The sequence below is a fragment of the Megascapheus bottae genome, chromosome 18, assembly GCF_031878675.1.
Source record: "Megascapheus bottae isolate mThoBot1 chromosome 18, mThoBot2.hap1, whole genome shotgun sequence".
NCBI classification, from domain to species: domain Eukaryota; kingdom Metazoa; phylum Chordata; class Mammalia; order Rodentia; family Geomyidae; genus Megascapheus; species Megascapheus bottae.
In genome coordinates, this window is record NC_143526.1 from 26,676,108 (window position 1) to 26,698,580 (window position 22,473).

The 22,473-nt window shown below is 41.9% G+C and overlaps 1 protein-coding gene across 2 annotated transcripts in view; it reads left to right on the forward strand.

The window, feature by feature from the left end:
• Nucleotides 1–22,473, forward strand: part of Dnaaf9 (dynein axonemal assembly factor 9) — a 102,237-nt gene that overhangs the window by 52,131 nt on the left and 27,633 nt on the right. For both annotated transcript variants that reach the window (XM_090352060.1, XM_090352059.1), the window contains exons 17-27: nucleotides 1,682–1,793; nucleotides 3,017–3,087; nucleotides 4,552–4,602; nucleotides 5,152–5,239; nucleotides 10,014–10,117; nucleotides 12,731–12,877; nucleotides 14,972–15,060; nucleotides 15,445–15,546; nucleotides 15,795–15,912; nucleotides 17,731–17,819; nucleotides 20,399–20,557. In XM_090352060.1, the coding sequence (XP_090208186.1) occupies nucleotides 1,682–1,793; nucleotides 3,017–3,087; nucleotides 4,552–4,602; nucleotides 5,152–5,239; nucleotides 10,014–10,117; nucleotides 12,731–12,877; nucleotides 14,972–15,060; nucleotides 15,445–15,546; nucleotides 15,795–15,912; nucleotides 17,731–17,819; nucleotides 20,399–20,557 (1,130 nt within the window). The remainder of the gene's footprint in view (nucleotides 1–1,681; nucleotides 1,794–3,016; nucleotides 3,088–4,551; nucleotides 4,603–5,151; nucleotides 5,240–10,013; nucleotides 10,118–12,730; nucleotides 12,878–14,971; nucleotides 15,061–15,444; nucleotides 15,547–15,794; nucleotides 15,913–17,730; nucleotides 17,820–20,398; nucleotides 20,558–22,473) is intronic.

The following is a 22,473-nucleotide window of genomic DNA, read 5'->3' on the forward strand; positions in this document are numbered from 1 at the left end:
TAGCCATGAAAAAGCTCAAGGACAGTGACTAGGCCCTGAGTTCAAGCCTCAGGACTAGCAAAAACAAAGACTTGTAGATTTTCCTGCTTGGGCTGGCTTTGAACTTATCCTCAGATCTCAGCCTCCTGAGTAGCTTGATTACAGGTGTGAACCACTGGTGCCCAAATAGAATTTAATATTTTGGAGCTAACTGTAGTCAGTGATACCATAGGTAAGGATGACTAGAAGGAAGATTAGTAGATATTGACATAAATATCCACAAAGATGTGTCACCAAATAAATACCTTTCCAGGTTTGTTCAGAACCTAGCATAAACCCAACAAAGATTTATTAAGAGTGTGAAGTATATGTGTTTACAGAAGCCTAGAGGAAACACCTCCAACTCTGATAGTTAAGAACCAAGGCTGTGTTGTCTCTTAGAGGGAGGACAATTTGAGGGAATTTGTAGGAACATAAAGATGCTGTCTTTTTTTTTTTTTTTTTTTTTCTTAGTGGGTCATGGAGCTTGAACTTGGCTTGGGCATTGTCCCTGAGCTCTTTAGCTCAAGACTAAAGACCTACCCTTGATCCAAGCCCCACTTCTCATTTTCTAGAGGTTAATTGGAGATAAGTCTCAGGTCTTTTTGTGGCTGGGCTGGCTTTGAACCTTGATCCTCAGATCTCAGCCTCCTGAGTAACTAGGATTACAGGCATGAGCCACTGCGCCCAGCATAAAATGCTGTCTTTCTAGCCTAAATATATTTCTGATGTACCAGACATTAGTGGCTGACGCCTGTAATCCTAACTACTCAGGAAGTTGAGATTTTTGAGGATTCCCCCTAGGGAGGAAAGTCCATGAGATTCTTACCCCAGTTAACCACCAATAAGCCAAAAGGAGGGCGGTGACTCTAGTGGTAGAACATTAGTCTTAAGCAAAAAACACCTCAGGGACAGTGTCTAGGCCCTGAATTCAAGCTCTAGAGTAGGCACCAAAAACACGTCTCTGATGAAGGATCTACTGTAGAGAAGCCTGGGTAATTTTGAAATATCTCTCAGTTTAGAGGGTTTTTTTTGTTTTGTTTTGTTTTGTTTTTTTGCTTGGTCGTGGAACTTGAACTGTGGGCTTGGGCGTTGTCCCTGAGCTCTTCAGCTCAAGGGACCCCTTCAGCTCAAGGGACCCCTTGAGCGACAGTGCCACTTCCAGTTTTCTGGTGGTTAATTGGAGTTAAGAGTCTCATAGACTTTAGTGCCCTCACTGACTTTGAACGTCTACCGCAGTCCTCAGATCTCAGCCTCCTGAGTAGCTAAGATGATAGGTGTGAGCCACCCTGCCTGGCTCAGAGGTGTTTAATATAGCTCAGTTTTCCTTACAAACTACCTAGTCAGCAGCCTTGTGCTGCTTTAAGGTAATTTTGTGTTATGTTTCTTTTTCTTTTCTTTTTTTGGCCAGTCCTAGGGCTTGAAGTCAGAGTCTGGGCAGTATCTGAGCTTCTTTTGCTCAAGGCTAGCACTCAGTCACTTGAGCCACAGTGCCATTTACAGCTTTTTCTGTTTGTATGGTACCAAAGAATTGAACCCAAGGCTTCATGCATGCTAGGCAAGCACTCTACCACTAAGCCACAATCCCACCCCATTTCATATGTCTATTAAGCATCTGTTCTAAGAGGTACTTGGCCTTACTCTAGTTTCTCACTTAATACAGGCTTGTATGACTGTCTATGACATTCCTGACTTGCTGAGAGGAAGAGGGTGCTTAGGATCTGTGGTCTTTTCAGAATCATTTTTGACATCTCAGATCTTGGTTAAAGAAAGGGGTAAGTACAATCAGTCTTTGGAGAGCAAACCTTAAAACTTTTGGGGGGTAAAATAAATCATAAACTAAGATAAAATACCAGCACAAATTGGTGAAAATATTAGAATACTTATGATAATTTAGTAGCATACTAATTAATAAAAATCTCTTATAAATTAATAAGAAAAATGTATCCTACTCCATAGTAATATGGGCAAAGATATAAACATGTTGATTTCCAAAAGTAGAAATATAGAGAGGAACAGACATATACATGAAGATATATTTTGTAACAACAGTTATATTTGTTACCCATTACATCTGCAAAAAGATTTTAAAAAATGATATTATACAGAGCCAGGACTATGGCTAGTGGTAGAGCGTTTGCCTAACATGCACGAAGCCCCAAGTTTGATTCTTCAGTACCACATACACAGAAAAAGCCAGAAGTGGTACTGTGGCCCAAATGATAGAGACCTAGCCTTGAGAAAGCTCAAGGAAAGTGCCCAGGCCATGAGTTCAAGCCTCAGGACTGGGAAAAAAAAAGAATTATAATATCCAGTGTTGGGAGGATGAGTCTGATAATTTCAAGTTGGTTTTAATAGGTATATTTTGTAGTACCTATATTACCTGGATAAAAATGAAAAGCTAGCCAAACCTAGGTTGATCGCACATGCCTATAATCCTCTGCCCCAGATTCAGAAAGATTCCAAATTCAATGCCTTCCTTGAATGGGACCCTCAAAAAAGGAAGGAAAGAAAAAGTAAAATTTAAAGAATAATCTTTGCAACTCTTAAGTGTAAGTTTCTATTTGTTCTGAAAAATACTTGTTAATTACATGAGGAAACTATTCTATCTTCCTATTAGTCTCCATGCTCCCAGATGAAGTTCCCATTTTTTATTTATGTATTTATTTATTTATTTATTGCCAGTCCTGGGCTTGAGCTCAGGGACTGAGCACCGTCCTTGGACTTTCTCAAGGCTAGAGCTCTACAACTTGAGCCTCAGCACCACTTCCGGTTTTTTTCTATGTATATGGTACCAAGGAATCGAACCCGGGTATTTGTGAATGCTAGGCAGGCACTCTACCACTAGGCCAAACTCCCAGTCCCCAAGTTCCCATTTTCTAAGGGCATCAGATGGTGCCAGCAAGAGGAGCCTTTGATCCTGAGAATGGCAAGGGCACTCACTGTCTGTAGGCTGAAGGGGTTGGGAATAACTGGCATGTCTGTTGTCTTCCTACAGATGGCACTGTTGTCACAGAAACCAGCTACATAGTCTTGACAGCTGCCATACCCCGATTCTGCTCCTGGCTGGTCAGTATCATCTACAGGTGAAAATAGACCTTTATGTGAATGTAGGGCAGACATTTGGGCAAAAACTTTGTGGATTCCCTGTTCAGCTACCACATCCTGAACTAACTAGTTACTGTTCAATAATAAAAGTTTTAGCTCAATCCTTTTTCTTCATGTCAATAAATCTCAATGCTTTAATTTTCTCATAATCTTAGAAAATCCCTACCCCCCCCAAAAAAAAGCTCTATTATTTGTTAAGTGGTCAAGAAAGCAATTAGCCCTTTATAGTATAGATGAGGACACTGAGGCTTAGAAGCTGATAATATTTCGGGAATATATTCGAAGACCCTAGGTAGAAATCTACCAGTCTAAAGCCACACAGATCTTAAGAAGTGGCACCAAGGTCCCCTTCTTAAGTCAGAATGGTTGCTGCTGAGATGTCTCTCTCCTTGTAGAAGTGTCCCATTTCCTCAGTGGGACTTGGGATATAGAAACCATGGTGGCAATCATAATATTTAAAAGTCTAAGTACCTATTTTAGAATCTGTTTATATACGGTTTATCCCTATCCACGCTTGTAGAAGAAGCAAAAACTTATTCTTACCCGCGGACATAAATGGATTTAAATAAGAACACACTTTAAAAGAAAAAAAAGGTAGTTTATCTGGGCGTAGTGGCTCATGCCTGTAATCCTAGCCACTCATGAAGCTGAGATCTGAGGATCATGGTTCAAAACCAGCCCGGGCACTAAAGAGCACTAAAGTTCGTGAGACTCTTATCTCCAATTAACCACTAGAAAACTGGAAGTGGTGCTGTGGCTCAAGGGGTAGAGCAGTAGCCTTGAGCTGAAGAGATTAGTGCCCAGGCCCAGAGTTCAACACCCATGACCCACCAAAAAGAAAAAAATAGTTTACACCAGGTACCAGTGGCTCATGCCTGTATTCCTAGCAACTTGGGAGGCTAAGATCTGAGGACTGAGATTCAAAGCCTTCCCAGGCAAGACAGTCAGTCTGTGAATACTTACCTTCAATAAAACTACCAAAAAGTCATAAGTGGAACTATGACTCAAATGGTAGGGCACTAGCCTTGAGCAGAAACAAAAGGCTCAGGACAACACCCAGGCTATGAGTTCAAGCCCCAGGATGGCACCAAAAGAAAAAAAAAGTTTAGTATGCTTTCATTTCTTCATCCTTAAACAGAATTGTTGTTTTCCTTCTGAAATGACATATTAAGTATAGATTAACACATTCCCTCCATAGCCCATAACTGGATCTGAGGTGCCAAGAAAGAGTCTGTGGTGGTCCAGGTCTCTGAGCGGCACTAACTAGCAGCCATCTCTGTCAGCATGTCAGAGCCTGAGAGGATTGGACATGGTGGAGCAACTTTTAAATCAGTCTCTTGGAGATATTTGAACACAGTGAGGAGAACTAGCAAGATCTATCTTTAAGAGTAGGAAACTGAAAATCTACATTTCTATTGAACACAGGTAGAAGATAATGAAGTAAAATTGTCTGAGAAAACCCAACAAGCAATAAGGGTAAGCAGTCTTTTCATTCCTAGTATAAACATCATTATCAGCATAAAACATAGGTAATTAATAAAGATAATATTTTCCATTAACTGCTGAGCTAAGGGATCTGTACTTCTTTATCTTTGATTCCAATTTGCACTTCCCTCTTCCTAGCAGGCTTTCGGACAGAACTGGAGGGATTTCTTCTGCCGTTTAGACCTTTCAGTGTTTTCACATCCAAGACTGGGATTGGCCTAGACATGTAGAGCTAAGATGTGAAGGCTTTAGGCCAAGGAAAAATGGACTTCCATTTTTCACAGAAAAAAATAAATCCACTCATTCATGAATAATTATCACGGACTCTGATGACAGGTCTCATTCCTTTTCTCAGCATGAATCAGGGATGTCAATTACATGACCAAAAGCCAGGCCAGTGCCAAAGGCCATAGAGTGAGTAAGGCATATGAGTCTGACTCAACCTTTTCTATAGGCAAAACTAGGCAGAACTTTTGATTCTATGAGTATTTATACTATAAATCATCTCTTCTTTTGTTGTTATTGTTAATGTTTTAAAAGGGTGATGAGTGTTTCCTGGGAAGTTTTCTAACAGGAGGAGAGGGAGCATACCTTTATTCTAGTAGTCTGCAGTCCTGGCCTGATGAAGGTAAGCAGCTATAACTTCTGTTCTTGGCTCTGTCCAAATCCTTGCTTTGCAGATACTCGCATAGGTGTTGATTAATAATACATCTGCTGTTTGAAAAGACTTGTTGTTAAAGAACTGTTTTCTTATAGCATTTCTCCTTTGATCCACCCACTTTGTGGATGAGGAAACTTAGGCTGGTTTCACAAGAAAAAGGGCTAGTCCCAGAATTACATCTGGCTTTCTTATTGCTGCCAGACAGTTGTTCTCAGAATGTATTACTGCAGTAGCATTTTTAGAAATAGTCTGTAGACCTAAGCAAATTCTAGTTTCTTTTTCTACTGTTTTATAACAAATTACTGCTAATTCAGTAGCTTAAAACACGTGCTACCTCATAATTCTGCAAGTCAGAAGTCCAGACATGCTTGTCTGGATCTATAGTCTCAGAAGGCAGAAGTCAAGGATCAGCCAGACTAGCTATAGAGGCTTTACTCCCAAGCTTTTCTAGGTTGGTCTGCTGATTCCTTCTGCTTGTAGGACTGAAACCAACATTTGGTTGCAGGTTGCCAACTAGGAACTGTTCTCAGCTCCTCCTTTCAGAGGTCCTTCCCTAAAACCCTCTCTATCTCAGCAATCAAGAACCTTCCTTGTGTTGAATTTCTTTCACACCAGTCTGTTTACTGTCTGGCCCCATGATTCACATCCTTTTTCCTTATTCAAAATACAGTCAAAAATGCTCAAGGGTCTCATATCACATTTGTATAGCAGCTTAAATTCCTAAATCTCATGAGTTCCAAATATGCCAAATGCCACATGAAGATCATCTCAACCCCTTGTAGATGAGGTTCTAGTAGGTAGTACACTGTTGAATATAGTTATTTTTTTTTTTTGCCAGTCCTGGGCTTGAGCTCAGGGCCTGAGCACTGTCCTTGGATTTTCTCAAGGCTAGAGCTCTACCACTTGAGCCTCAGCACCACTTCCGGCTTTTTTTATGTATGTGGTACCAAGGAATCGAACCCGGGTCTTCATGCATGCTAGGCAAGCACTTTAACCACTAGGCCAAACTCCCAGCCCCTGATTATAGTTCTTTTTTTTTTTTTTGCCAGTCCTGGGCTTGAGCTCAGGGCCTGAGCACTGTCCTTGGACTTTCTCAAGGCTAGAGCTCTACCACTTGAGCCTCACCACCACTTCCGGCTTTTTTCTATGTATGTGGTACGGAGGAATCGAACCCAGGTCTTCATGCATGCTAGGCAAGCACTTTAACTACTAGGCCAAACTCCCGGCCCATGAATATAGTTCTTAAACACCATTTTCTTCCCTGTTGTATGCCAGGGAAAGCTATGAAGTAAGTTAATTGCCCCCAGCTTTCCAAACATAGGACAATATGAGACCAAAATAGGATGATAGTTCTTATCATTACATTCGAAAGCAAGAAAAACTGAAAGTGAAAAATGAGACTAAGGAGGTTTGAATCCAGCTTGGCATACTAATTCCTTGGTGAAGTCAAGAACTGGAAATGATCTGTGGCTCTTAAGTTCTGACCTCTGGGCTCTTGGTTCTGTCAGCTCTGACTACGTGAATTTTCCTTCCAGCTTCCTAGTTCAGCCCTTGGAATCACCTCCCCTTTCCTTGAAAGGCAGTAGTTGCTTGATTAAGAAAGGCCTGAAAATGTCCTTCCCCCTTGGCTCTTTCACCTTCTGAACTCTGGATTTCAACTCCAGGCTTATGACTCTCTCCCCTGGGCTTCTGGCCAAACCTCTTTCATTTTTTTCAACAAAAAGGAATACCTTGTTTATGGCTTGCTTATTTATTTATTTATTTATTTATTTATCAGCCTGGCCTTGTTTGTGGCTGGCTTGCTTGCTTGCTTGCTTATTTATTTATTTATTTAGTTATTTATTTGGGTCATGGGGCTTGAACTCAGCCTGGCCACTGTCCCTGAGTACTTTAGCTCAAGGCTACTGCCCTACCCTTGAGCCAAGCCCCACTTCCCACTTTCTAGAGGTTAATTGGAGATAAGTGTCTCAGGTCCTTTTGTGCCCAGACTGGCTTTGAAGGGATCCTTAGTTCTTAGCCTCCAAGTAGCTAGGATTACAGGGGTGATTACAGGCCTGTTGTGGCTTATTTGTTTATTTAATTTTTGCCAGTCCTGAGGCTTGAATTCAGAACCTGGGCATTGTCCCTAAGCTTTTGCTCAAGGCTAGTACTATATCATTTGACCCACAGTGCCACTTCTGGCTTTTTCTATTTATGTGGTACTGAGGAATCAACCCAAGGCTTCATGCATGCTAGGTAAGCACTCTACCATTAAGCCACATCCCCAACCCTACTTTAAAAGTCAAATTCTGGAAAATCGGCAGACTCCCTTCATTTTGTACATTTTCTATCACAGTTAAATTGGCAATGTTTCTGCTGATAGAACATTCTGAAGAACCTTTAGATCTTATTACTTGGATATCATGGGGGTTTACTCCAAGTTACTTTTAGGTCTCTTCAAAATAACTAGAGAAGGGGAAAAGGGGAGAGGAGATGGGGGACAGAGGAGGAGGGAGAGAGGGGAGGGAGGGAGATGGTGGGGGGGCAGAGAGAGAGAGAGAGAGAGAGAGAGAGAGAGAGAGAGAGAAGAGAGAGAGAGAGATGAGAGAGAGGGAGAGGGAGAGAGAATGTTCTAGCTGGTGGCAAATTCCTCTCCTTGTTGTCAGACCATTGGTTCAGCTTCTCCATTCACATAGAAGACATGAACAAGGAGGTCTGCCTTTCAACCCACAGAAAGCTGGGTTGGTAACAGCATCTGTTAGCATGCCTTTGTCCTTCATTTCTGCTTCTCCAGATCTCAGAGCTAGAAATTGGGAACATTTGTGGAAATCATGCAGTGCATGACAATGCTACCAGCATGATTGTATTTTATTTATATAATATATATATTAGAGTAGATTGATCATACAAAGGGGTTTCATTGCAATATTTCCATACATATGTATAGTGTACTTTGACCAAATTCATCTCTTCTGTTACTCTTTGACCCCCCCCCATCCCTCCTCCCCTCCGAGCATACCTTGCATAGTGTTTATTTATTTTTCCCAATTCTGAGGCTTGAATTTAGGGCTTAAAGCTTTTACTTGCTTTTCCCCTCAAAGCTGGTACTTTGTCACTTGCACCATACCTCCACTTGCATAGTTTTGATAGCAGGCACCACAGCAAGGATACTTGCCAAAATTAGTTTGCTTGATAGAAGGCATAAAGATAGTTGCCAAAGTTAGTTGGTACCTTCTTAGCAAAGGATGTGTTAGAAAATTAATCTTGCATGATATTGGGTTAGCAAGATTCAATGATTCTGTGTCTCTGTAAAATAATAATAATAATAATAATTAATTTAGTCACTGATGGTTGCTAGCCCAGGCAGGAAAGTCTGTGAGACTCTTATATCCAACTAACCACCCAAATAATAATAATTTTTAAGAGGTACAGTTATTTATAAGGTTTCATTAGTCTGTGTGTGTATGTATGTATTTTGCTAGGTATTGAGCTGAGCTATACTCCAACCCTAAAATTAAACTTTTCATGTGAATTCTTAGCATATATTATACATGCTTGCCTATACATGTTAGGCAAGCATTCTGCCGCTTAGCCACATTGCTAGCCTAGTTACATTATTTTAAGAGCTTAGATATCAAACATTCTTAGTTCTTGAGTTAAATTTAGTTTGTTTTTTTTTTGTCAGTCATGGGACTTTGAACTCTGGCTCTGAGCAGCTCTTCAGTTCAAGGCTATGGCTCTACCACTTGAACCACAGTGCCACTTCAGCATTTTTTGGTGGTTAATTAGAGATAAGAGTCTTGCAGATTTTAGTGCCTGAGCTGGCTTTGAACTGCAATCCTCAGATCTCAGCCTCCTATGTAGCTAGGACTACAGGCAGGAGACACTGGTGCCGAGCTTAAATTTAGTTTTTTTAAAGTAGGAGAATTCAATAGAAATTTAATTGGGAAGCCAGGATCACACCTGTCATCCTATCTGTTCTGGAAGCTGAGATCTGAGGATCTCAGCAGCCCAGGCAGAGAAGTCCCTATGAGACTCATATCTAGTTAACCACTCAAAACTGGAAGTGGCAGTGTAATAGAACTCTATCCTTGAACAAAAGAGCTCAGTGATAGCATCTAGGTCTTGAATTCAAGCCCCACTACTGACCAAAAAAATAAATTAATAAAGATTTAAACAGAAATCTGTATGAAGTATTTTACTTCTTCAGGACTATGTCAGGACTAACCACAGTTTTATGAGTTTTGAAGTATATATCATTTAAGGACTCACTTAGAAGAAGTAATTTAAAAAAAAAAAAAAAGGTTAAAGGTTTTCTTGGAGCTGGGCGCCACTGGCTCGTGCCTGTAATCCTAGCTATTCAGGATCTGAGGATCCTGATTCAAAGCCAGCCCAAGCATGAAAGTCTGTGAGACTCTTATCTCCAGCTAAGCACCAGATAACTGGAAGTGGTACTGTGGCTAGCCTTGAACTGAAGAGTTCAGGGATAGTGCCCAGGCCCAGAGTTCAAGCCCCATGACTGACCAAAATAAATAAACAAATACAATTTTCTTGGGCTTTGGAAGTTGGCTTAGAGAGGTGAAGGGTTTTGAAATTTAGGTGTCATTACTGTCTTGTTAAATCTGCCTCAAATCATATAATGGAAGCTCAACTGATAAAGTATCTAGTTACTACTTAGTATTCCCCTGGTACCTACAAGGACATTGAAATCCGCTCCCAAGACCCCGCCCTCCAGTTCTGATTGCCTTTCTTTCTGTTCCAGGGAATATGGATTTTTTCTCTAATGGTCTTCTGTTTTCTCACCGTCATCATGGAAATATTATCATTTCCAAGGATCACATGAATTCCATTTCCTTCTATGATGGGGTAGGTGCTTTATCTGTCCATGCCTTTGGTGGTCTGAATGATACTTACACTTCTGAGGAAAAAACCCTTTTTGTGTTTCCTCCACTGCCTTGGAACTCGATGGCAAGAACCAGCAGGGTATTGAGGGAGACAGGCAAGGAGGTTGACAAAAAGCTGTATATTATTTTATTCATGTATTTATTTGTTTATTTTGGTGCCCGTCTTGGGGCTTGAACTCAGTGCCTAGGCATTGTCCTTATTCTCTTGGCTCAAGGCTAGCAATCTACCCCCTGAGTCATAGATCTATTTCTGGCTTTTTTGGTGCTTAACTGGAGGTAAGAGCTCATGGACTTTCTTGCCTCTTTGACTTTAAACCCTAATCTTCAGATCTCAGTCTTTTGGGTAGTTAGGATTACAGGCACGAGCCACTGGTGCCCAGCAAGGCTTTTATATTCTTCAGACTTTTATATTATCAGACTCACTGTTCTGTTCATAGAACAGGATTTAGAGGAAAGAGCTGCTGGGTCAGAAAAACCAGCAACTCTCTCCCCAACTCATTATTCTCAAAGAGGACTAGAAATTAACCTGAAAAGGCCTCCTAGTGGGCTGGGAGTTTGGCCTAGTGGTAGAGTGCCTGCCTAGCATGCACGAAGACCTGGGTTCAGTTCCTCAGTACCACATAGAAAAAGCTGGAAGTAGTGCTATGGCTCAAGTGGTAGAGCTCTATCCTTAAGAACGGTGCTCAGGCCCAGAGTTCAAGCCCCAGGACTGGCAAAAGAAAGTTGTTATAAAGGAGATATACAGAGGGATATACAGTTATATAAGTCAGGAAATTACTTTGAACAATGTCATCTCTTCTCTCCCACTATTAGTTTTTTCCTCCCATCCTTACCTACAAGTTCTATACTATAGTTCATTTTCAACATAATGTCTACTAAGTACCACTGTTGCATTTGTTTACTCTGTCTCTCCATTTTTTTTTTTTGGTGGGTCATGGGACTTAAACTCTGGGCCTGGGTGTTGTCCCTTAGCTCTTCATCACAAGGCTACCACTGTACCACTTGAGCCACAGCCCCACTTCCCATTTTCTAGCTGTTAATTGGAGATAAGAGTCTTAGTGCATTAGTGCTTTCTTAGTGCCTGAGCTTGCTTTGAACCAGGATCCTCACATCTTAGCCTCTTGAGTAGCTAGGATTACAGGCATGAGCCACTGCGCCCAGCTTTGTCCCTCCATTTCTGTACCTTCCTTTACCCTTCCGAAGTGCTTTGGTTTGTTTTTCATATAGGAACTCACACTTTCATCTGCACTGGCCTGATCACAAACAATCTTTGTCTCCAAAGTAGCTGACATAACAGGTGTGAACTTCCACACCCAGTTTATTTTTTGAAGTGGAGTCTCCCAGGCTATTTGCCCATCGCTGGCCTAGAACTGGAATCCTCCTAGTCTCCATCCTCCATGTAGCTGGGATTTCAGATGTGAGCTGTTGTACTTAGCTATGCTGTTTGCTCTCCTTTCAATATTGACTTCAGACAACCTTATTTTACCACTTGAGCCACACCTTCATCTGGCATTTTGCCAGTAAGCTGTAGATGGAATCTGGGCTGGTTTCAAACCTCCCTTGTCAGATCTTAGCATACTGAGTAGATAGGATTATAGGTGCAAGCTACCAGCACCCAGCTTAGTTTATTTGTCCTACAGTGTCATCACATCTTCCTCCCTTCCCCTTCCCTTTCTCCTCCCCCTCCTTCATTTTCCCCTTCCCCCCTCCTCCTCCTTTTCCTCAAGCCCCACAACAACAGCAACAAAATGCTCTGAATTTACTGCCTATGTTTATTTGTTGTCAGTCTTTATCCTACCTTTCCATCCTTTTGTCCTTTCCTCCCCTTCCCTTCCTATTCTTTCCCTTTCTACCTTCCCTTTTTAGCAGTGATTTCTGAGATATATCAAAAACAGTCCTGGACCTTGAACTCAGGCCCTGGGCATTGTCCTTGAGCTTCTTTTGCTGGAGGCTAGCACTCTACCACTTGAGCCACAGTGCCACTTTGCTCTTTCTATTTTAGTGGTACTAAGGAATTGAACCCAGGATTTTCATGCATTCTAGGCAAGCATTCTACCAGTAAACCACATTCCCAGCGCAAGAAAAAATATTTATAAATTAAGTTTACGAAAAGTAAATTTCTGAGGCTGAGGGGCATGGCTCAAGTCATAGAGCATCTGCTTAGCAAGCTGAGGTACTGAGTTCAAGCCTCATCACGATAAAAGAGGGAGCAAGGTACAGGAGACAGGGTAGGGAGGCGAGAAGTGGGAGGGGGAAAGGAAATAAATAGTACACTCCCATGAGTATATAAACAACACAGAATGGGAAAAATATTGGCAAATTATATAAAATAAGGGATTAATACCTTAGAAGGAATTTTGAGATGACATTTTCAACTTGGTAAAAAAAGATGATTACTCTGCCTATATTTCCTGTAACAGAGGAACATATGTTAGAACATATGCGTATGATTGAACTCCAATAATCTCAGTGTGACTAGTTATGACAATTGAATTGTCATAACTAGTGTGTATTTTGACACTAGTTGTGAATCAGAAAATGGCTTCTTTTACTAATGCTCCTTTTTTCTGTTTAGGATTCCACCAGTATAGTGGCTGCCCTTTTCATAGACTTCAGGAGCTCATCACTGCTTCATCTCCCAGTTCAGTTCCATGGACCAAGCAGTTTTCTGATGATTGCCCTTTTCCCAAAATCAAAAATATATCAAACATTTTACTCAGAGGTAATATCAATGATTCAGTAAAATCTCTACTACCTTTGTTTTCCTCATAGCAATTTAGACAGTAAACTGTTCTAGAGCTAACAGTGAGGTGATTAGAGCAAGAGCTGAGAAGGCTAGTTGTGGGAGGCTTTGATAAACCCCTTAGGTTCTGGAATACTATTCTTCATAAATGGATAAGAGCCCAAAGAAACTGGGAAGAGAGGCTTTAGCCTTTTAAGAAAGATCTATGGAGGCCAGGCAGAGTGGCTCATGCCTGTAATCCTAGCTACTCAGGAGGCTGAAATCTGCAGGTTCAAAGCCATTCAGCACTGAAGTCTGTGAGACTTATCTCCAATTAATCACTGGAAAATGGGAAGTGGGGATGTGGCTCAAGGGGTAGGGCAGTAGCCTCGAGCTGAACAGCTCAGGAACAATGCCCAGGCCCAGAGTTCAAACCCCGTGACCCACAACAAAAGAAAGAAAGATCGAGGGGCCAGAAGTGTGGCCTAGCCGTAGAGTGCTTGCCTAGCATACATGAAGCCCTCGGTTTAATTTCTTGATACCACATACACAGATAAAGCTAGAAGTGGCCCTGTGGCTCAAGTGGTAGAGGGATAACAGTGCCCAGGCTCCAAGTTCAAGCCCCAGGACTGGGGAGGAAAAATAACAAAATTGATCTTTTGCCGGATGCCAGTGGCTCATGCCTGTAATCCTAGCAACTCAGGAGGCTGAAATCTGAGGATTCCGATTCAAAGCCAGCCCGGGAAGGGAAGGGAAGGGAAGGGAAGGGAAGGGAAGGGAAGGAAAGAAGGAAGGAAGGAAGGAAGGAAGGAAGGGAGGGAGGGAGGGAGGGAGGGAGGGAGGGAGGGAGGGAGGGAGGGAAGGAAGGTAGGAAGGAAGGAAGGAAGGAAGGAAGGAAGGAAGGAAGGAAGGAAGGAAGGAAGGATCTACCTGGGTGCCATGCCTATCATCCTAGCTACTTTGGAGCCTAAGATCTGAGGATCACACTTTGAAGCCAGCCCCAGCAGAAAAGCCACCACTGAGACTCATATCTCCAAGTAACTACCAGAATATAGAAAGTGACACTGTAGCTCAAAGTGGCAGAGCACTAGCTTTGAACAAAAGAGCTCAAGGACAGTGCCTAGGCCTGAGTTTAAGCCCTACAACAGGAAAAAAGAAAGAGGGGGAGAAGGAGGAAGGAAGGAAGGGAGAGAGAGAGAAGAGAGAAGGGGAGAGGGAGGGAAGAAAAGAAGAAAGGAGAAGGAGAGAAATACTTTGTTCCCTTTTAAGTCCTAATTTGATTTTATTTCTCTATCTATTTTCTTGTATTGTGTTCCCTGTCTACTGAATTAGAGCTTTTTGTCTAGCCTCATAGTCCCTGCCCTTGCAAATAGTTCCATCTGGCAGGCTGCCAATTATAGGTGCTTAACAGATTGAATGAGGAGCAAGGTGAACTAAGAATTATGTGACCCCCTCTTAGAGACCAAGCAGTAATGACAGATAGCCACACAACTGATGTAATTTTTTTGGGGGGGAAGTTTCAGTTAAAAGCAGTTTGTGAGAGGACAGTGTCTATTCGACTCTCCTATTCTTCCCAACAGATCTGCACTATGTGAAGGAACTACAATAGCTGATTTTGGCTAGAGAGTGGCTTCTCAGGCTAATCTGTGTCTTTCCGTTACTACCTGCTGGGCCTTCCAGCTTGAGTTTGTTCTTTCAGTCTGGGAACCTAGATACCCTTTTATATTCTTGTCAGCCATCCTTGTACCTTTAGGTAGAAATTAGTTGTACTACTGCTATCTGGTTCTGACACCAAGGGAAGAGCATGCCCTTGCTGCCAGAACTATGTTAACCTTATACCTTCCTCCAGGTTTCCTGGCCTCTTCATGAGCAGTCCCTGAGGAGAGGAACCCAGAAAGACATTTTTGGCTCTAAAAAAAACACACACAAAATCAAAATTGCTCTGGGCCTTATTTTTAAAGCAGACTTGTTTGTTATAATGGTTTTTCTCTGCACCAGCAGTCTAGATTTTCAACAATGATCAAATCCCCATGTGGGTTCCATATCCTGTTGTTGGGTTTAAAGTGTACTTTGCTCAAATTCTGTTTTGTTTAGGTCTTCTCCCCCTGGCAACAGCAGGATAACTCAGGGCTTTCTTTAAAAGTGATCCAGGAAGATGGATTATCTGTGGAACAAAAGAGATTGTAAGTGGCCGCCTTGAGTGTTTGTGCTTTATTCCCTAAGCTTTGCGGGTGTGCTCTCTCTGCAGGGAGACTTATGTAACACAGGGGTCTTGACTTCTGGAAGCCCCAGCAGTCATTTCAGTGCTACCAACTTGCAGGTAGCCAATGCTCTTGAAATGTAGATGGCAAGAAGATGAAATCCACTCAGAATCTGAAACTGATACTATTGTCAAGCACTTTTTGAGCAACCTTCCTAGGTAGACATGCCAGTCAGTGAGTGAGATGCTTGTTTCAGAAGTATTGATTCTGTCATGAAACCTTGGCATAACAGACTCAGCACTAGTTGTATAAAATTCTTGTGGAGTGGGGAGGCAGAGTTCTAATCTGGAGTTTTTGATATTGCAGGCATTCCAGTGCACAGAAGCTCTTCATAGCCATGAACCATCCTGCTGGGGAGAAGTGGAGTTCTCAAAAGCTGCTCTCAGCAAAACTCCCAGAGCTGGACTGGTGAGCTCTGGGTGTCTAGTTTTAGATATTTATTGTTCTAACTTTGGAAACATTAACAACCGCAGTGTTGGGCCTTTCTAAGCTTCTTTTCCTTGATAGCTTCTTTGAAATTTCGGTAGAAAGTAGTAGTGATGTAAAATTGATGTACAGTTTTACTTTCTAGCAAGAACTCTACACCGTATTCATCAGTAATTAAGAAGTTACATACACAAGGCTGTGATCGTTTTCTCATGTCTTGGTTTTCCCAGTTTTCTCCAGCATTTTGCTGTCAGCAGCATTAGTCGGGAGCCTGTGATGCGGACCCATCTTAAAGTCCTGCTGCAGCAAGCTGAAGTCAGCCCTATTCACAGAGTAGAAAATGACAAGGTAAAAGAGCTCAACAAATGTGCTGGGAATTCACAGGAGGATAATTCTACAAACAAGCCCTTGAATCTTTTATGTCAGTTAACAAAAGATGCTCATATAGAGTCCATTTTATGACTCCACCTCCTTATATACTGAAGTAATGATACATGTGAAACCTTCTCTACACAATGACTATGTCAAGCTAGGCTCCATGATAGTGGTAACTCTGGCATTGTGCCATGCCCTCCCCTTGTTTTTTAAAGTCTGTATACTCTTACTCTGTGTTTTCATGCTGTTGGTGCTTCCCAGTTGTAACAAAGACTTGCCTTGCAGTGGAAAACACATTGTGTTTAATACGGGGAAGGGTGCTCATTTACCATGTCCTGGCTGCAATCCCTAGAGTAAGGTGATATTCTATAAACATTGTTCTCCCTAGAATGGATTTTAATCTACTCCCTCCCCATATTTCCCTCTCCTTAGCCCTCCTCCCATCATTCCTTTGGGAGCCATATGTTATAATAGACTCAGAGTAGGCATTATTTTTGTGCAAATTTAGAAGATACAGAAAAAAAAAAGGAAATAGTGCCAAGCAATTAAAAGTATGATTTTCTCCTTAGGCATGAGTGTAGAAAGCTTAAAAATGCCTACTTATTATGTTTCATTTTTTAAAAAAGGTGCTATAAGATTCGCCTTAAAGTAAGAAATTAGTTAGCTGAACACACACGCTCTGTAATTTAAGGAGCTAAAAGGCCTGGGTACTGAGGAATGGGAAGCAGATAGAACAAGGTGAACTGAGGAACCCCAACAATACGTCAGTTAAATGGAGCACTGTCCAGGGAACAGAAAAGGGATGCAGTACAGAGTTCCTGGTCAGAAGGGAAGGAAGAGGGGCACCGAGCTCTCACAAAACAAGAGGGATCCTCAGTTATCTCTGCTGGTGTGATCAGTCCGAGTGATGAGGACCTCCACACTCAGCTACAGTGTGACTCGCCTGTCTTGATTAGTATTCTAATTAAGTAAGCACATACTCAGGGAAGTCTTTGCCATGCTTTGTTACTTAACATCCTCCAACAGTTATGTGGTTTTCATCTTTGCATGCTTAGTCTTAGTGTATTTTCTTTCCTCTTTTTAATGATGCTGGGCATAACCCAGGGCCTTATATATTGTGCTAGGCAAACACTGTCTCATCGAACTAAATCTCCATCCCTTGGTGAATTTTTTAAATGGCTTTGAAACCTTCTGAAGAAGAATCTGGTTTTCTATGGTCATATAATTAGAGTAGGACAGTCCACAGTGTTTGCCATACACAGTGAGTTTCTATTCAGGCCATGTGGCTCAAAGGGCAATGGCAGCCAGAGAGAAACATCTGCAGTGGAGTTCTCCTCCTCTGCCAAGTTCTCCACATCAATATAACCAGAGGCATTTTGGTCCCAAATCTCCTTTCTGCCCATTGCTTTCCTAATAATAAGTTATAATATCCTTGAATCTCTCTACAAAAGAAATATCTGTGATCCCAAACCTATAGGTCGTTTAATCCATTGGACTTTAACTGATAAATGTGCAACATGCTCCACAGAAATTAGAGCTACAGTTTACATTTTATATGATAGTTTTGTACAGGCACTGTGGTAAACGTTTTACATAAGTTAACTCTGCTAATCATCATACATACTCTATGAGATCAGTTTTGTCACTGACCTAAAACCAGAGAGTCTGTTGAGTGTTGGTGCTGTGTTTTCAACCCATAGATCCTGGCTCCAGAAGTCATTTCTCTTAACTTTTTACATATTGCTGCATCTCCGTTGAATTGCAAACTCACCTAACTTTTCTTTCATGTAGGTAATTATCAGCATTGTAACAGGCCTCCCAGGCTGTCATGCTAATGAGCTCTGTGCTTTTCTGGTCACTCTGCATAAGGAATATGGCAGGTTAGTATGAATAATATCTTTGCTTTGAAGAAAGGGACTATATGCCTTGGTTGCCTAGCTAAAGGGAGACTTTAGACATGTACTGGCTGTAGTGTGACTGTTAACAGCATAGTAATCATGAATCTATTTAACACACTGTGCTGAGGGCTTCCTATATTCCAGGCACTGCTCTGAGTATGAGGGAATGCATCAGTGAACAAAATAGAGAAGAAAATCTCTGCTCTTTGGATATTACATTGTAGTTTGAGAAAACTGTTAACCAGATAAAGAAGGCATAGTAGCTAGTAAAAAAAGAAAAGTGCTATGGAAGCTGGGTTCAGTGGCTCACACCTGTTCAGGAGGCTGAGCTCTGAGGATCTTGGTTTGAAACCAGTCAGGGTAGGAAAGTACATGAGACCCTTAACTTTCAATTAAAAAAGCCAGATGTGGAGCAGTGGCTCAAGTGGTAGAACATTGCTCAGACACTGAATTTAAGCCCCAGGTCCAATACACACCACATACCACACCACACCACACCACACACACACACACACACACACACACAAAATACTATAGAGAAAATAAAACAGTGGGTTCATGGAAGTACATGTTGTGTTTTGGAGGGAGGGGTTTGGAACTGGAGCTTGAACTCAGGGCCTTGGTGCTCTTTTTTGCTTGGCTTTTTCTTTGAAGGTTATCATTCTACCACTTGATTCACAATTCTACTTCCAGATTTTTGCTGGCTAATTGGAAATAAGAGTCACAATAGACCTTTATACCCTACTTTGGTTCCTCAGATCTCAGCCTCCTGAGTAACTAGGATTTCAGGCATGAGCCACCAGGGCCCAGCTGGAACTCAGTTTAAACTTGAGTAGTTAGAGAAGACCTCACTGAGAAAATATTAAAGCAAAGACCTGGAAAGGGAATGAATAAAATAAGGGAATGAACCATTTGATCTCTGGGAGAGCAGCAGGATGAGTGTATACAAAGGCTTGGAAGTGTGCCTGGTCAGCAGGAAAGAACTTGGGAGGTAGTGATCTTTCCATGACCACAGAAGGAACCATGTGAGTCCATGCACAGTTGGGACATGCTAGCGCAAATGGAATTGGGAAAATAAATTACCCATCATTTCACCTGCCTGGCAGATTACTAATCAGCCCTTGCTGACTGAGGCAGGCATTTAATATCTAATCAGTTTACTATGATGGCATCCTGCAGGATTGTGTAAAAGAACTGAAAAAACTGAAATTACCTAGACAGTTGGGAGTTAGAAGCTATAGAGATGGGAAGGCATATTTTGGGTAAATCTTAGGGAAACATTGGGCATTTAATAGCTCACCAGGTGTCTAATACTTTTTTCCCCAGTCCTGGGGCTTGAACCCAGGGCCTAGGCACTGTCTCTGAGCTTCTTTTGCTCAAGGGGAGCACTCTACCACTTGAGTCACAGCGCTACTTCCAGCTTTTACTGTTGCTATGGTACGGAGGAATGAAACCAGGGCTTCATGCATGCTCTGCAAGTACTCTACCACTAAGGCATATTCCCAGCCCTAATACGTTTTTGTTTTTGTTTTTAATATATAAATATTATGATTGAGGCTTGAACTCAAGGCCTCATGTTTCTGCTCAGCTCTTTCACTCAAGACTGGAGCTCTACCACTTGAGACACTTCTAATTTTCAAGTTTTTGCTAATTAAAGATAAGATTCTAAAGAATTCTCCTATCTCAGCCTTCTGAGTAGCTACAGTTTTACAGATGCTAACCACTGGCACTCTACTAACGTTACAAGTTTTCTTATTTTCATTTTTTGGTTAGTCATCAGGCTTGAACTTGGGCTGGGCACTGTCCCTGAGCCCTTTAGCTCAAGGCTAGCATCCTACCACTTGGAGCCACAGTGCCATTTCCAGTTTTCTGATGGTTAATTGAAGATATGAGTCTCACAGACTTACATGCCCAAACTAGCTTTGAACCACTATCCTCAGATCTCAGCCTCCTGAGTAACTAGGATCACAGGCATGAGCCACCAGCATCACGCACATTACAAGTTTTCTTACTTTGCTCATTTCATATTCTTTTTTTTTTTTTTGCCAGTCCTGGGCTTGAGCTCAGAGCCTGAGCACTGTCCTTGGACTTTCTCATGGCTAGAACTCTACCACTTGAGCCTCAGCACCACTTCTGGCTTTTTCTATATATGTGGTACCAAGGAATCGAACCCGGGTCTTCGTGCATGCTAGGCAAGCACTTTAACCACTAGGCCAAACTCCCAGCCCTCATTTCATATTCTTAGCAGGAGTTTTATTGACTACCAGACTGAAGCCATTTCATGGTCATAGTCCTTCAGGAAACCACTGCCTGGTCAAGAATCTTAAAGCCTATTGGTTATATGTGTACCTGTCTTCCTTATGTCAGGAGATTTCTTGTCAAAATCCCCAATAATAGTGGTTCCATGATACTGGGCTCCCTAGTGCTAGAATTGCTTTTTGCTCTACAAGGTTTATAGTAGAATATCTTTGAGAATATTTGGTACATTTGGATCCATGGTTAAGCCCATAGGGCCAGGCCATCAAATATCTCTGTACTGAGATCACCTTTGCCATTTCTAGGTGGATGGTATACCGCCAAATTATGGACAGTTCAGAATGTTTCCATGCTGCACACTTCCAGAAGTACCTTTCTAGTGCCCTGGAGGCTCAGCAAAACCGCTCTGCCCGCCAGTCAGCCTACATCCACAAGAAGACTAGATTGCTGGTGGTCTTACAGGGGTGAGTATTGGAAATCTAGGGAAAGGTGAGTGAACGTGTTGATAGTACCATTACTGTGAACGCAAAATAAATTCCCCATATACCTGAGTAGTGTCTGTGCTACACAGAGAAGTCTTAACCCAGTAAGAATCCTGTTACCGTAGTGTGACCAAGAGGTGGTAATACCATGCTAGTGAGGGTACCCCATACACAAATTTCAAGTCATAACATCCACAAGAGTTTAGAAATTGGGGAATTTGGTCAAGATTCTCTGACACTTCTTAGAATAAGTATCTCTAGACTTCATCCTTCACCATCTAGACATGGGAATTTCATCTTCCATTTTTCCTCCTGTAAAACTAGGGGTAGATCCCCTTCTCTGCAGTCTTGGGATGGAGGTACCACTTCTTAACCAGTGTAGAACTGTGATCACAGACTCTAGCTCCTGATGTCTCTGTGAAAGCAGAATGATGGTAGGTGTACAACATGGGAGAGAAAATCTGAAAGACCCTTTGTCACTACTCCAGTAGACCCTGGATGAAAGGACATTTCCTTGATCAGTTCTCAGGCCCTCTAGGGAAGACTCTCTTACCAGTTCAGTTTCATCGTCACCTGAGCCCAGATGGGAACATGCTGGGTCCGGAAATCACAGGCTGTACTTTTTCCCTATTGTTATTATGGTTGGTAATAAAGAAGCTTTTGGTGTGTCTCACAAAGTGCTTTTTTCTGTTCATAATAATTAATGATTGCAATAGGCTAGTTGTTTCCAGTAAAGAATGGGCCCAGATCCAAAGCACTGTTTGGGCTCGGGCTGTGATAGTGACAGTTAGAGGGAGCTAGGATTGTGGTCCTGAGGAAAGGGCTGGATGGGACTGCACCCTTAAGACCTCCATGCATGGGCAGAAGTTATGCTTATACCCTATCTCCAGCCACCCATCAGCCATCTTAGCCTATTGTGGGGTCTGGACACAGAAGCTACAAAGGAAGAATGTGGACTTGAAACCACTCATTTTCTTCAGGTTTTCTATTGCTGGTCAAAGGAATGGGTCAGCCCAATTTTATCACTTCCTGCCAAAATTTACAGGAGAAGTTTGGACCAGTGGGGAGGATCTAGCAATTTTGCCATTTGCACTTGAGCTATTTCCATTATTTCAGAGCATTGTTTATTCTTTGTCCTGGTTTTACAAATCTCTGAAAGTGTCAGCTGTCATAGCTGCTTCAGTGACTGTATGGCTGACCACTGTTGGTAATGAGTACAGGTCCCACCTTTGCTCAATCAGGATATGAGGGATCCTAAGAGGTTTCCTGAAGGATTCAAGTGAAAATATCACTTGAATGAATATCACTAAAGGCTATAGCTCTTCACTAGAGTACTCTCTGTGTAGGCAGGGCCCATATTTTTGTTAGTTTCAAAAATTAATGTTGTTTGGGTTTTTTTTGGTCAGGGTAATGTACAGAGGAGTTAGTAATATTTACCAGATAGTAGGTGCATTACTTCTCACACATTGATATTCCAACTCATGTTTTTGTCCCCATTTCCCTCCCCCCAAATTGTGTTTTGGTTTGGTTTTGTGTTACTAGGGTTTGAAATCAAGTGCTCTCCACTTAAAGCCATGCTTCTAGCTTTTTTGGCTTTAGTTATCTTTTTAATATGATATATTTGTGTGCATATATGTATGTGTATATATACATATGTATGTGCGCGTGCATGCACCCGTGCTGCCAGTTCTTCTATACGTGAATTCAGGCCTTGGGCACTATCTCTTAACTTTTTTGCTCAAGGCTAGTACTCTGCCACATGAGCCACAGTCCCATTTCCAGATTTCTGATGGTGAATTGGAAATAAGAGTCTCTCTTACCCATGGACTTTGCTGCCTGGGCTGGCTTTGAACCACAATCCTCAAATCTCAGTCTCTAATTCCCAGATCTGGAAATCA